General features: G+C 38.4%; 1 protein-coding gene across 1 annotated transcript in view; it reads right to left on the reverse strand.

Annotated features, from left to right (window-relative positions):
* Positions 1-13,397, reverse strand: part of COL3A1 (collagen type III alpha 1 chain) — a 200,447-nt gene that overhangs the window by 19,083 nt on the left and 167,967 nt on the right. Inside the window, exons 36-48 of the mRNA XM_073558192.1 lie at positions 12,232-12,339; positions 11,983-12,036; positions 10,593-10,646; positions 10,030-10,191; positions 9,819-9,926; positions 9,506-9,613; positions 9,269-9,322; positions 9,072-9,179; positions 4,003-4,056; positions 1,250-1,357; positions 1,010-1,063; positions 810-917; positions 364-640 (exon numbers count right to left, since the gene is read on the reverse strand). Coding sequence (XP_073414293.1) covers positions 364-640; positions 810-917; positions 1,010-1,063; positions 1,250-1,357; positions 4,003-4,056; positions 9,072-9,179; positions 9,269-9,322; positions 9,506-9,613; positions 9,819-9,926; positions 10,030-10,191; positions 10,593-10,646; positions 11,983-12,036; positions 12,232-12,339 — 1,357 coding nt within the window. The remainder of the gene's footprint in view (positions 1-363; positions 641-809; positions 918-1,009; positions 1,064-1,249; positions 1,358-4,002; positions 4,057-9,071; positions 9,180-9,268; positions 9,323-9,505; positions 9,614-9,818; positions 9,927-10,029; positions 10,192-10,592; positions 10,647-11,982; positions 12,037-12,231; positions 12,340-13,397) is intronic.

Below are 13,397 nucleotides of genomic sequence, written 5' to 3' on the forward strand. Positions count from 1 at the left end.
CAGTTCTGGTACCCAAACCAAACTTTGGAATAAAGTTAGGGTTGTGTACCAGAACCTAAACTTCCACAGGTCTGCTCATCCATAATTGTGGTAGGTACAATACACATATCTGATAAATGATATGGAAACTATATTCTGATAGATGTGTCAAAAAAGGTTTCTAGTTGCTTTGGCATCTGTTTGGGAGATGCTTTTTTACTTGTGATGTACAGTATGTATAGATTGTGAATGTATGGAAACACAACTGTTATCATATGGATATGTGTACATTTGATTTACAAATTAGTTACAAGATCTTAAAAATGGATGAATTTTAAATTCTCATTTTTAATGTCTCAACAATTGGTAAAGTGGACTACTTACCACTCTTCATCTCTGGATGACAGAATTTTAGGTCACGACAGTTACGAGCTGGGTTCTTTCTGGTTCCATCAGGACTGATCATGTTTTCTATTTGACTATTAATGGATTTAAGTGACGACATAATCTCAGATGTTGTTGTTGCATCAATTGGTTGGTCACCATAATATGGGTCTGATGGTCCCTTTTCTACACCGATTAAAGGACGAGTAACTACACCATCACAGCAAGAGCCTGGGGGGCCAGGCTGCCCCGGTGGTCCAGGTTGACCAGCTGCTCCCTAGTAAATACAGAACAATTATCACTATTGCTAGTTTGATAGCCATATTTCCAGAAGTAACTAATCTGCTAGATTGTTTTCTTTATATAATTGTATTAAATCCAGAATTCCTAATTTTGGAATCATTCTACACAATATACACACATCTAAATATTTACATAGAAATTACCTCTGAGCCAGGTTCTCCTCTGCTACCGCGTGGACCTGGAGGGCCCAGGGGTCCAGGATAACCACTAGTGCCATCTTTACCAGGAGCTCCATTAGATCCTGGTGAGCCCTAAAACCATAATTTAATTAACCAGTTCAACATTTTATTTATTCCTAAATCAATACCCCAAATTGTTCTTTTTAGTGCAAAGATTTACTTACTCTAGGGCCTTGAGGACCTGGTGATCCAGCAGTACCTTGCTCTCCTGAAGAACCCTTGTATAAGAAAGAAGTATTCAATTCTTAAAAATCCTTGCATATACATGTGAACATTGGCAGAGTCAAAGAGTGAGCATTATTCATGATGTGAACTATTTTTTAAAGAAATCAATTTTAACTCATATTTTTTAATTATAATTGATCAACATAAGAATTTTTGAATGAATTTTGATATAAACTCACAGGAGGACCAGGAAGACCAGGGTTGCCAGGGAATCCACGATGACCTTTAATTCCGTTTGTGCCACGCTCTCCTGCTTCACCTTTATCACCACGTGTACCCTGAGGACCCTAGAGAAAACATCAAGAGTGTACCATTAGCTTCTAAACCAACATTAACTGTCTCTTTTCTTTCTCTCACTCTCTCTCTCTCTATATATAAATATATATATATATATATATATATACATACAGTGTAGGAAAGCAGAAGGTAAGATCCCCGATGGTAGATATTTGTTGATAATGTAAGCTGTACCAATAATACTACATCACTGAGCGGGTTTAATGTAACTGGATTTTGAGAAACCAAAACAACCTTGTTGGGAAGAGTCGATCCTGTGGTCCTTTATGAGGTTTACAGGCCAAATAACTGCAGCTGGGATAGCTCAGCAGTGTAAAGTGTGTTGAGATTGGAGAAAGGCAGAGCTGCTGGTTAGTCTGCTCTGCAAAGAGAATTGTTCTGGAGTCAAACCGAAAGGTGTTTGTTTGATGAACGCATTGAATACAAGTGTGAACTGCTGCTGGGAATACCAAGGTTGGTGAGGCTGCTACATTTATGTTGTTTCATCTGCCTGAAGAAAAGAACTGTTTATGTTATCCATTGATCTTGAAGGAAGGATGTTTTGATTTTGGAGCTGTAAAGTTTATGATGAACAATAGACAACATGTTGTTTTGATCTAAAATCCCATGCCATGTATATACAAGCAGGTATCTGAGAGTGTGAGAGCCTACTCTATTATATTATATGCTAGCTGAAGAGCCCGGCGCTGCCCGGGCATAGTAACTAACTGTGGTTAGTTATAGTAAATTATAATTATCCTTCATCCCATAGTCCCGTGCCCATATACCCATCATACATATTCACGATCCCATAGGCACGTGCCCATATACCTATCATACATATCCTCCATCCCATAGTCCATTGCCCATATACCCATCACACATCCTCCATCCCATAGTCCCGTTCCCATATACCCATTATACATATCCTCCATCCCATACACACTTGAGCTTTATATATTAGATAACAAAATGTCTTTGAATTTCCAAGCACTAAATTTTATATTTATTTTCAGAAAATGAGAAATGGTCAAAATAACAAAAAATGCAGTGCTTGCAGACCTCAAATAATGCTAAGAAAACAAGTTCATAATCATTTAGCAGCAACAATACTAATGTTTTAACTCAGGAAGAGTTCAAAAATCAATATTTTGTTGAATAACCATGATTTTTAATCAAAGCTTTTATGCGTCTTGGCATGCTTTCCACCAGTCTTTCACACTGCTTTTGGGTGACCTTATGCCACTCCTGGTGCAAAAATTTAAGCAGTTCTTCTTTGTTTGATGGCTTGTGACTATTTGTCTTCCTCTTGATTACATTACAGAGATTTTCAATGGGGTTCAGGTATGGAGATTGGGCTGGCCATGACAGGGATTTGATGTGGTGGTCCTTCATCCACACATTGATTGACCTAGCTTTGTGGCATGGCACATTGTCCTGCTGGAAAAGCCAGTCCTCAGAGTTTGGTAACATTGCCTGAGCTGAAGGAAACAACTGTTTTTCCAGGATAACCTTGTATGTGGCTTGATTCATAAGTCCTTCGCAAAGATTAACCTGCCGAATTCCAGCCTTGCTAAGCAACGCCAGATCATCACCAATCCTCCACCAAATTTCACAGTGTGTGCAAGACACTGTGGCTTGTACGCCTCTCCAGGGCTCCGTCTAACCATTTGTCGACTAGGTGTTGGAAAATTAGACTCATCAGAGAAGATTTCCTTACTCCAGTCCTCTATGGTCCAATCCTTATGGTCTTTGGCAAACTTCAGCCTGGCTCTCTTTTGCTTCCCATTGATGAAAGGCTTTTTTCTAGCTTTACATGACTTGAGCCCTGCCTCTAGGAGCCTGCTACGAACTGTTCTTGCCGTGCACTTCACCCCAGCTGCCGTTTGCCATCCCTTTTGTAGGTCACTTGATGTCATCCTGCGGTTGCTGAGTGACATTCGAATAAGATGATGTCATCCCAATCAGTGGAGCGTCGTTCTCGACCCTCTGCCATTCTGTAGCTTTGTTGTCCCCAATGTCTGTCTGCTTCACTTTGTTGTAATGGACTACCATCTTAGAAATTTTAAGGATGGAGGCAACAAGACGTTCACTGTATCCCTCTGGTAGTAAAGCCAGAATTGAACCCTTCTTTTCCTCACTCAAGACTTTTCTTTTGAACTCCTTTGGCATGGTTAGAAGTTATTTTTTCATTCCTATTACTTTTGGGATATTACTAGCACTTGTTTTGCCATCCAGCTTGTCCTACTGCAAGAGGAATGTGAACACCACAGCAGGGTTTTTTATACTTTCCTTCGTTAAATGAGATCTGGTTCAGGTGATCACCTAATCAGAAGCACATTAAGTAGAATGAGGTGTCCTCTGGTTGGAATTCAACTGACACTGAAATGGAATGGCTGTCAGATATGTAGAGAAGCTTATTTTTATAAAACTGTGCGGTCTCTTAATTTTTGCCAGAGCTGTATATATATATATATATATATATATATATACTGTATATATATATATACACATTTCCTGTGTATATAAACATATTTATATATATATATATATATATATATATACTGTATATACTGTATACACATATATTTATGTATATATTTATTACAGATTCTACTGTATATGTGTGCAATCAAAGAAATGCTTGAAAACCTACTGGGAGACCTCGAGCACCAGCAGGACCAGCAGAACCAGCAGGACCAGATGGACCCTAAAAAAGAAAGCGTGCATGAAAATTTGTTTTCGTATCTAAGAACACAAAAGTAAAAATCTTGATTATTATGCTTTTGAATTGGTAATATTCAACAAGTAACCCTATCCAATCATATCAAAGGTTATGACCCTATATGAAAGTGGATGATTTTGGTGAGAATACCACTCTTAAAAAATAACCTGTCAACTTGTTTTTTTTGTCTTCTCAATTGGCAGCAGAAAGCAGTGACAGACTAATTTCAGCAATGCAAGGGTTGTTAGCCAGAATTCCAGTGCATTAATGAGATATCAGATCCCCTGCCACACCCATCTCTGATTCACAGTAATGTTACAGTAAGGCCGGAGTCACACTAGCGAGAAAAACGGACGAGTGCAATGTGATAAAACATCGCATTGCACTCGGCCCAATGTTAATCTATGGGGCAGCTCCCATCATTCGATTTTTTCTTGCCCATTTTAATCGGGCTGAGAAAATGGCAGCATGCTGCGATTGTCACCGAATATTGGATCGGACTCGCCAATGCAAGTCTATGGGTGCGAGAAAAAAATCGTATTACGTACGGGCCACAAGTGTGACTTGCGAGAAATATGCACCGGTGTCCTTTAACAAAAGCAGGCAATTCATTTTGCGATACAGTAAAATCACACTGACAGGTTTAATAAAAAATTGAAAGAATAGATATATACACATAGAATACATATATATATACTAGCTGAAGAGTCCAGCGCTGCCCGGGCATAGTAACTAACTGTGGTTAGTTATAGCAAATTATAATTATCCTACATCCCATAGTCCCGTGCCCATATACCCATCATACATATCCACGATCCCATAGGCCCGTGCCCATATACCCATCATACATATCCTCCATCCCATAGTCGAGTGCCCATATACCCATCACACATCCTCCATCCCATAGTCCCATGCCCATATACCCATCATACATATCCTCCATCCCATAGTCCCGTGCTCATATACCCATCATACATATCCGCCATCCCATAGTCCTGTGCCCATATACCCATCACACATCCTCCATCCCATAGTCCCGTGCCCATATACCCATCATACATATCCTCCATCCCATAGTCCAGTGCCCATATACCCATCACACATCCTCCATCCCATAGTCCCGAGCCCATATACCCATCATACATATCCACGATCCCATAGGCCCGTGCCCATATACCCATCATACATGTCCTCCATCCCATAGTCGAGTGCCCATATACCCATCACACATCCTCCATCCCATAGTCCCATGCCCATATACCCATCACACATCATTCATCTCATAGTCCCATGCCCATATACCCATCATACATATCCTCCATCCCATAGTCCAGTGCCCATATACCCATCACACATCCTCCTTCCCATAGTCGACCATTATGACATCATAATGAGCGGCAGGGCTTGCAACCTATGATGACATCAGCGTCGCCATGGCAATCATTATGACATCATAATGAGGGGCGAGGCTTGATACACACACACTTTTTCCCCATTATGTAGATAGGGGCAAAATTGTTTGGTGAATTGGAACGTGCGGGGTTAAAATTTCACCTCACAACATAGCCTAGGACACTCTCGGGGTCCAGACATGTGACTGTGCCAAATTTTGTGGCTGTAGCTGTGATGGTGCGGATGCCAATCCCGGACATACACACACACACACACACACACACATACATACATACATACATACATACACACACTTGAGCTTTATATATTAGACTAGCTGAAGAGCCCGGCGCTGCCCGGGCATAGTAACTAACTGTGGTTAGTTATAACAAATTATAATTATCCTCCATCCCATAGTCCCGTGTCCATATACCCATCATACATATCCACGATCCCATAGGCCCATGCCCATATACCCATCATACATATCCTCCATCCCATAGTCGAGTGCCCATATACCCATCACACATCCTCCATCCCATAGTCCCATGCCCATATACCCATCATACATATTCTCCATCCCATAGTCTCATGCCCATATACCCATCATACAAAGTCGCCATCCCATAGTCGAGTGCCCATATACCCATCACACATCCTTCATCTCATAGTCCCATGCCCATATACCCATCATACATATCCTCCATCCCATAGTCCCGTGCCCATATACCCATCATACATATCCTCAATCCCATAGTCCCGTGCCCATATACCCGTCATACATATCCTCCATCCCATAGTCCCGTGCCCATATACCCATCACACATCCTCCATCCCATAGTCCCGTGCCCATATACCCATCATACATATCCTCCATCCCATAGTCCAGTGCCTCTATACCCATCACACATCATCCATTTCATAGTCAACCATTATGACATCATAAGTGAGCGGCGGGGCTTGCAACCTATGATGACATCAGCGTCGCCATGGCAACCATTGTGACATCATAATGAGGGGCGGGGCTTGATACGCACACACTGTTTCCCCATTATGTAGATAGGGGCATTATGACATCATGAGGGGCGGGGCTTGACACGCACACACTTTTTCCCCAGTATGTAGATAGGGGCAAAATTGTTTGGTGAATTGGATTGCGCGGGGTTAAAATTTCGCCTCACAACATAGCTTAGGACGCTCTCGGGGTCCAGACGTGTGACTGTGCCAAATTTTGTGGCTGTAGCTGCGACTGTGCGGATGCCTATCCCGGACATACACACACACATACACACATACATACATACATACATACATACACACTTTGAGCTTTATATATTAGATATATAGACACACAAGTCATTGAGACACACGCATATATATATATATATATATACTGTATATGTAGTTCATAGAATTCTACATAGCCTAATAGCCGCTAAATTAATTGTCGGCCTCTGTAAAATCAATACAAAACCCAACATGAAATGACACATGCTTTACATACAGTAAACCATTTTGTTTCATTTAGTTTTTATATGTCTGTGGCTAATAATTAGATTAGGGTATGTGTGTAAAATTTGGGACATGTAGGTGTTAAATTAAGGGGTTAATTCATTGAAAAAAATTGTGTCGGCTCCTGCGGTAATTTGTCCACCAGAGAGGGAAAGCCAGTGAGTGAGGGTAGATATTAATAGCCTAGAGAGGGACCATTGTTTTTGCCCCCTCCCGGCTAAAAAAAATCTGTCCCCAGCCACCCCAGAAAAGGCGCATCAATAAGATGCGCCTTTTCTGGCACTTAGCCTCTCTATTCCCATTGCCCTGTAGCGGTGGCTAATAGGTTAATAAGACATTAAACCGGGTTAATAATGGAATGGTGTCAATAACACACCTATCCATTATTAACCCTAGAATAGTAAAGGGTTAAAAAACACACACAGACATTAATTAAAAATTCTTTTAATTAAATAATGACACCAGTGGGACTCCACGCAGCCACACTGACTACTGCTGACATCTGTGAGGCTGCGCGGAGTCCCCTGGCTGACCTGAGGTGAACTGATGAGCGTGGGAAAAAGTTCAGAAACTTTCCCACGCTCATTAGTTCATCTCCGGTCAGCCGGGGTGGCTGCACAGAGATGAACTAATTCATTCAGAAGTGGTTTACAGTGAGGCCGGTCGCATTAGCACCGGTCTCCATTGTAAACTAGTTAACCCCTTCTGATAAATTGCAGCGAGGGACCTGACTGAATGGCCGAGAGGTATGTATATTGTTGTTTTTTTAATTTATTTTTTTTACAGATCCATGGCTTTTTTTTTGGATTAGCAGATGAATTAATTTGGTCAAAAATTTGGTGTCATTATTTCAATAAAAGAATTTTTAATTAAGGTCTGTTTGTGTGTGTTTTTAACCCTTTACTATTCTAGGGTTAATAATGGATAGGTCTTTTCTGGGGTGCATGGGGGCAGATATTTTTTAGCTGGGGGGCCCAAAAATAATGGTCCCTCTCTAGGCTATTAATATCTGCTCTCACACACTCACTTTCCCTCTGGTGGAGAAATTACCACGGGAGCCAACGCAATTTTTTACAACAAATTAGCTCCTTAATTTAACATCTACATGTCCCAAATTTTACACACACACCCTAATCTAATTATTAGTCAAAGACATATAAAAAACTAAATGAAATTAAATGTTTTACTGTATGTAAACCATGTGTCATTTCATGTCGGGTTTTGTATTGATTTTACAGAAGCCGGCAATTGATTTAGCAACTATTCTGCTATGTAGAACGCTATGAAATATAAATATATATATATGTGTGTGTCTCAATGACATGTATATATATATATATATATATATATGTATTCTATGTGTATATATCTATTCGTTTGTGTTATAACCTGTCATTGGGATCCATTATATGTCCATTTTGCAAGCCGGCGAGAAAATCTCGCAACACGGATGCCATACGGATGTCACACGGATGCTTAAATGCGAGAAAATCGCATGCTCGCATGACAATCGGATGACACATTCATGAAACATTTGTGCGATTCTGGTCCGTTAAAAATGGACTGATTTTTATACGTTGTGTGTGACTCAAGCCTTATAGAGAGAAATAAATCAAACAGCGGTGGAGGGTGTGCATTCATCTCATGAATATAACAGATTTGGAAACACACAGCCAAAAATAACCAACTATTCCTATTAAACTACTGTATAGCATCACAAGTGTTTTCCACAGGAAATGTTGAATGGACAATGTTTCTCTCATCTCAAAAATGAGATAGTAGATTATGTAATAATTTTAATTTTGGTAATCAATCTAATTAATTATTTCCAAATGTGGAGACAAGTATAGATTCTTTTTCTAATGTGGCACTATATTAGTGTCTTATATAAGAAACTGTATGACTAAACAAAACTGTGCTATATATATTTGGAAATGATTGTTGGTGCACTATATACCAGCAGATACATTTTACAGCAATTTAGAGTTATTTTTAAGTTATTTTTTGTAAAGAGTATAATAACTTATCATAGTATATCAATGGTCTAAATATGTTTATACATTGTAAAGCAAATAATTCTTAAATAAATAACTTACATTTTCTCCTCTATCCCCTGATTTTCCTGCTGGACCAACAGGACCTGGGGCACCAGGATGGCCCGGAGATCCAGGAGCACCAGGAGAGCCATTTTCACCACGGTCCCCCTGGAAAAGAGTCAAAGGTACAATAGATTAACAAAAGTTTATTGAGATTAGGTAAACTATTAGCAAATTGCAGTATTAGTCATTTATACCTTAGAGCCAGAAGATCCATCCCGTCCAGGCAAGCCATCAGTACCTGGATTACCCTAATGAATAAATGTATTATATTTACTTATAAGCTGACCATAAAGAAAATCAATATTAATATATATCTCACTCTAAATAATGCATAAAAACACCACAAAGTGTTTCTTTTCATTATGCAATGAATTTACTTTAAAAATAATAGAAATCATTCTCTTCTACCAACCAAGATATAAGTAACTTACATCTCGTCCACTTTCTCCAGGAGAGCCATTAAGACCAGATGGACCTGGTGGACCTGGAGAACCACGATCGCCAGGAGACCCATTGCTACCAGGTTTACCATCTTCACCCTTAAAAATAAAACATTCTGTTGTATTGGATGTAAATAACCTAAAATATTTGATATATGTATAAAGTTTCATACATAATGTCACAAAATGGTAATGTCAAGTTATTATGGTATGTGGGTTAGTATATGCAACAAGTAAAAAACTATTCAAATATAATATTTGAAATCTTGATAATATCTTGCATAAACAATGAATCATAACCTACCTTACTACCTGGAGGGCCAGCAGCACCTAATCTACCCTGTAAGCCAGGTAAACCCACCATGCCACGGCCACCAACTAGGCCAGCAGGACCAGGAGGTCCTGCTGCACCCTGTGGAAGAAAGTAAGAAATATAGAAAATATTTAAATGTCTTAATGATTCACACTCACTGTTCATGTCAGTGTTCAGCTGAAATAACATAAGAAATACTTACCACTTCTCCTCGAGAACCTGGTTGACCCCTCTCTCCTGGTTGACCTGGCTCACCCTTTGGACCTGCAGAACCTGCACTACCAGGAGCTCCAAGACTGCCTGCTGGACCTGGAGGGCCATCTTTTCCTGGGCCACCAGGAGAACCAGGAGGACCAGCATTGCCCTTTTGATAAGAAAGAGTTTCTTATTAAAGCTTAACTTAAGTGAGAGCATTGATTTAAATAAACCATTATTATTATCTGCCACAAGCAACAATCATTCTTTCATATAAAAAGGAAGAATAAATGGCATAATTATTGTCATGTGTGTCTGTCCAATATTTGCTAGCTAATTAGTGAGTGAGTTAAGGAAAAGCATTTGTTAAGAAATCAATCTTGCCATATACTGCAGTAATGTACCGTAATGTTAATGCTATTCTGAATGGTATTCTAGAGCTATGTGTATAGGAACTGTGCTAAATATTGTTAAAATATTTAGTAGGATCATATATTTAATTGTCACTGATATATGTCATCTGTCTGTAAAAACTGACTAAGTTTTGTTTTTACACAAGTGGCTACTTACATTAGAACCGGGAGATCCGGGTAAACCACGAGCACCAGGGAAACCAGCAGCACCCTGAAAGGTGTCAAGCAAATATAATGAAACTTTATGAAGTCAGAGAATGAAACTACCTATGTCAATTATTTACTTTTTCTAATTTAATTAATTCAGACTTTCGTTAACCTTCAAAATCCTCTTGAATATATATATATATATATATATATATATATGGCTAAAAGAAATAAAGGGAACACAAACAGCCTGTTGCAAATGGAATAGTGTTCCCTTTATTTTTTTGGGCAATATGTATATATATATATATATATATCGTATATATACAGTATATACACGATTAAAAGGATGCATCTTCCTTATTCCTTTATTTTATTCTGATTTATCTGGTTTCTGTGTTATCTAGTAAGGACAAGACAACATAGGGTTATACTTTATGAATTTTGTACAGTATGCTGTCTGTGTTTTTGCTTTTCGTCGCACTCTCTAAAGGCATCCCAATAGGTAAATTTGAAATTTAGATTTTCAACCCCAATAGGGACACGGGCAATGGAGAGGGATGACTATCTCTGTACAGAGTTGCAGACTATGTTGATGTTAAAAATATAATTTGCTTAAATAATAAAATTCTCAAATGACTGACATTGGCTTTGGAAAACTTGAAGTACATTTTTGCATTTTTTAATGTCAATTTTAATCTTACTTTGTAGCTGGCATGCCCTTACTAAAAATTGATTTTGAAAAAACTTGACTTTTTTATTTTAGCCATGAGATGCAAAAATGCTTAAAACAATTAAACCGATTAACATACTAATTTAAAGACATAATTAATTTTTTGTAATATTACAATATGCATATATGAAAATCCAATTGCCAGAGGCTGATCATGGAGCAAAATCTAGGAGCCGATTAGTCTTGATGCACTGTGCGCAGAATTAGGATGTGCCAAATTAAAAAAGAGGCATGCCTATTCAACTGCCATGTACAACTTCCTGAAATGTTACTCCGGTCAGGAACTGGTGTAACTGTTTGGTGTAAATTCTATCACATTAATAGCAATCATGATCATGATAGTCTGGTGCGTTTGTTCATGCTTTGTCCCTCCTCATCTCCATCCATTTTTCTAAAAGTTAGCGGAGCTGGCCAAAAGCGGCAAAAAAACGCCACATTTTGTAACAAAAAAAGGGACATTGCATGTGTTTTTACGATAGAATTCTGGCAAAAAACAACGTGATGAATTGGGCCCATAGTGCTCAAATTATTTATTGTAATCATACATTTCTAATTAACTTCCAATTAATCCAATACAATGACAGTTTACAATACAATTCATTCATATGTTTACAAACTATAATTCTAATTATAACAAAATACAGTAACATAATACTTATTTGCTTACAGGTAAGCCTGGACCACCGCGGTCACCTTTAGTTCCTTGAGGACCGGGACCACCCTGTGATTAAGAAGATTGAAGGTAAAACTTTAAATAAGCAGATATGCTATACATTCTGAAGCAAAATAAAGTATAATTTTGCACACTAATAATATGTGGAGGTAGAAATTAAACAATATATATATATATACAGTATATATATATATATATACTGTATATATATATATATATATATATATATATAAGACAACTCACAGCAGGGCCAGGACCACCCGCAGTTCCAGCAACACCTGGAGGACCAGACTCTCCTCTTTCACCAGGACCACCCTTATCTCCTTTACCTCCTGGTTCTCCATTCTGACCCTACAGACAATAAACATAAAGATTATATTATTAACAGTAAGAGACTTTTTCTAAAGAAAGTGTGACTAATTGTTTTTTTTTGTTCTAGTGATGACTAGAAATTCCCTTCAAAAGAGGGAGTTGGTGTCAAGAAATCTACATTGTTTTAGTGCAGATTAAAACTGTAAAATCTGAAAAGTTAACATATTGGTTTTAATGTAATGGCTCTAGTTATTAGCATTAAAATATACAGTTATGTTCAGAGTATTCTTAGATCATTTTCCTACAGCATTGGCAATAAGTAGGGAATGTTATGAAAAGAAAAGAATTCCATACCCACTTGAAGCCTATGCCACTCTGCACCTGCTCATGCTGAAAGTTGTGACGTCCATCAGTTACCCAAGTGCCATAAGCAATCAATGGCCTCATGTACGTTTGCGTGTACAGCAAGTGACCACTGGGGCCAGTGATTGGCTGAAATCAGGTGACTAATGGATAGGACTATATCATCACCTCGGAGACCACCAAAGAGATTGCACTGAAGCAAGCAGGGATTCAAGGAGTAGTTAATTATTTCCTTATTTTAGTTAATAACATTAACTAAATCAGTCCATTTGGCATAAACCTGGAAAACCCTTTAGGTGATTATTGATGTGCTCGATTTGTCACAGATTTTTGTGGTACATTGCGCACTAAAAAAATCTGCAACGATTTACAGTTCAAAAACTCCAGTTCAAAAATCTGTCCAACATTTAGATCATGTAGAGATTTTCAAATCCACAAAATTTACATTATATTAGAGCAGTGTTGCAGATTGTCACCAATTTTATAATCACATTCACATCAAGATTAAATTCTACATATGCCATATTACCCTATCTTAATTCATGAATTTTCTTCAAGAAAAATTAAAACACATTTCTAAATTTTTTTCTTGCAATGTTTCCTTCTCTCCTGGATTATGCTTAAGACGGAGCAGAATTAATTGAAGCAAAAATGAACAGATGCTCATGCTGATGGTTTGATGTTCTTTCTGCAGTGTAGACTAAGCATTGCTTTTTGGACTTTTACCAAATAAT

This window comes from Dendrobates tinctorius, unplaced genomic scaffold (assembly GCF_039654945.1).
Source record: "Dendrobates tinctorius isolate UK_male_01 unplaced genomic scaffold, ASM3965494v1 ptg000254l, whole genome shotgun sequence".
Lineage (NCBI taxonomy): Eukaryota > Metazoa > Chordata > Amphibia > Anura > Dendrobatidae > Dendrobates > Dendrobates tinctorius.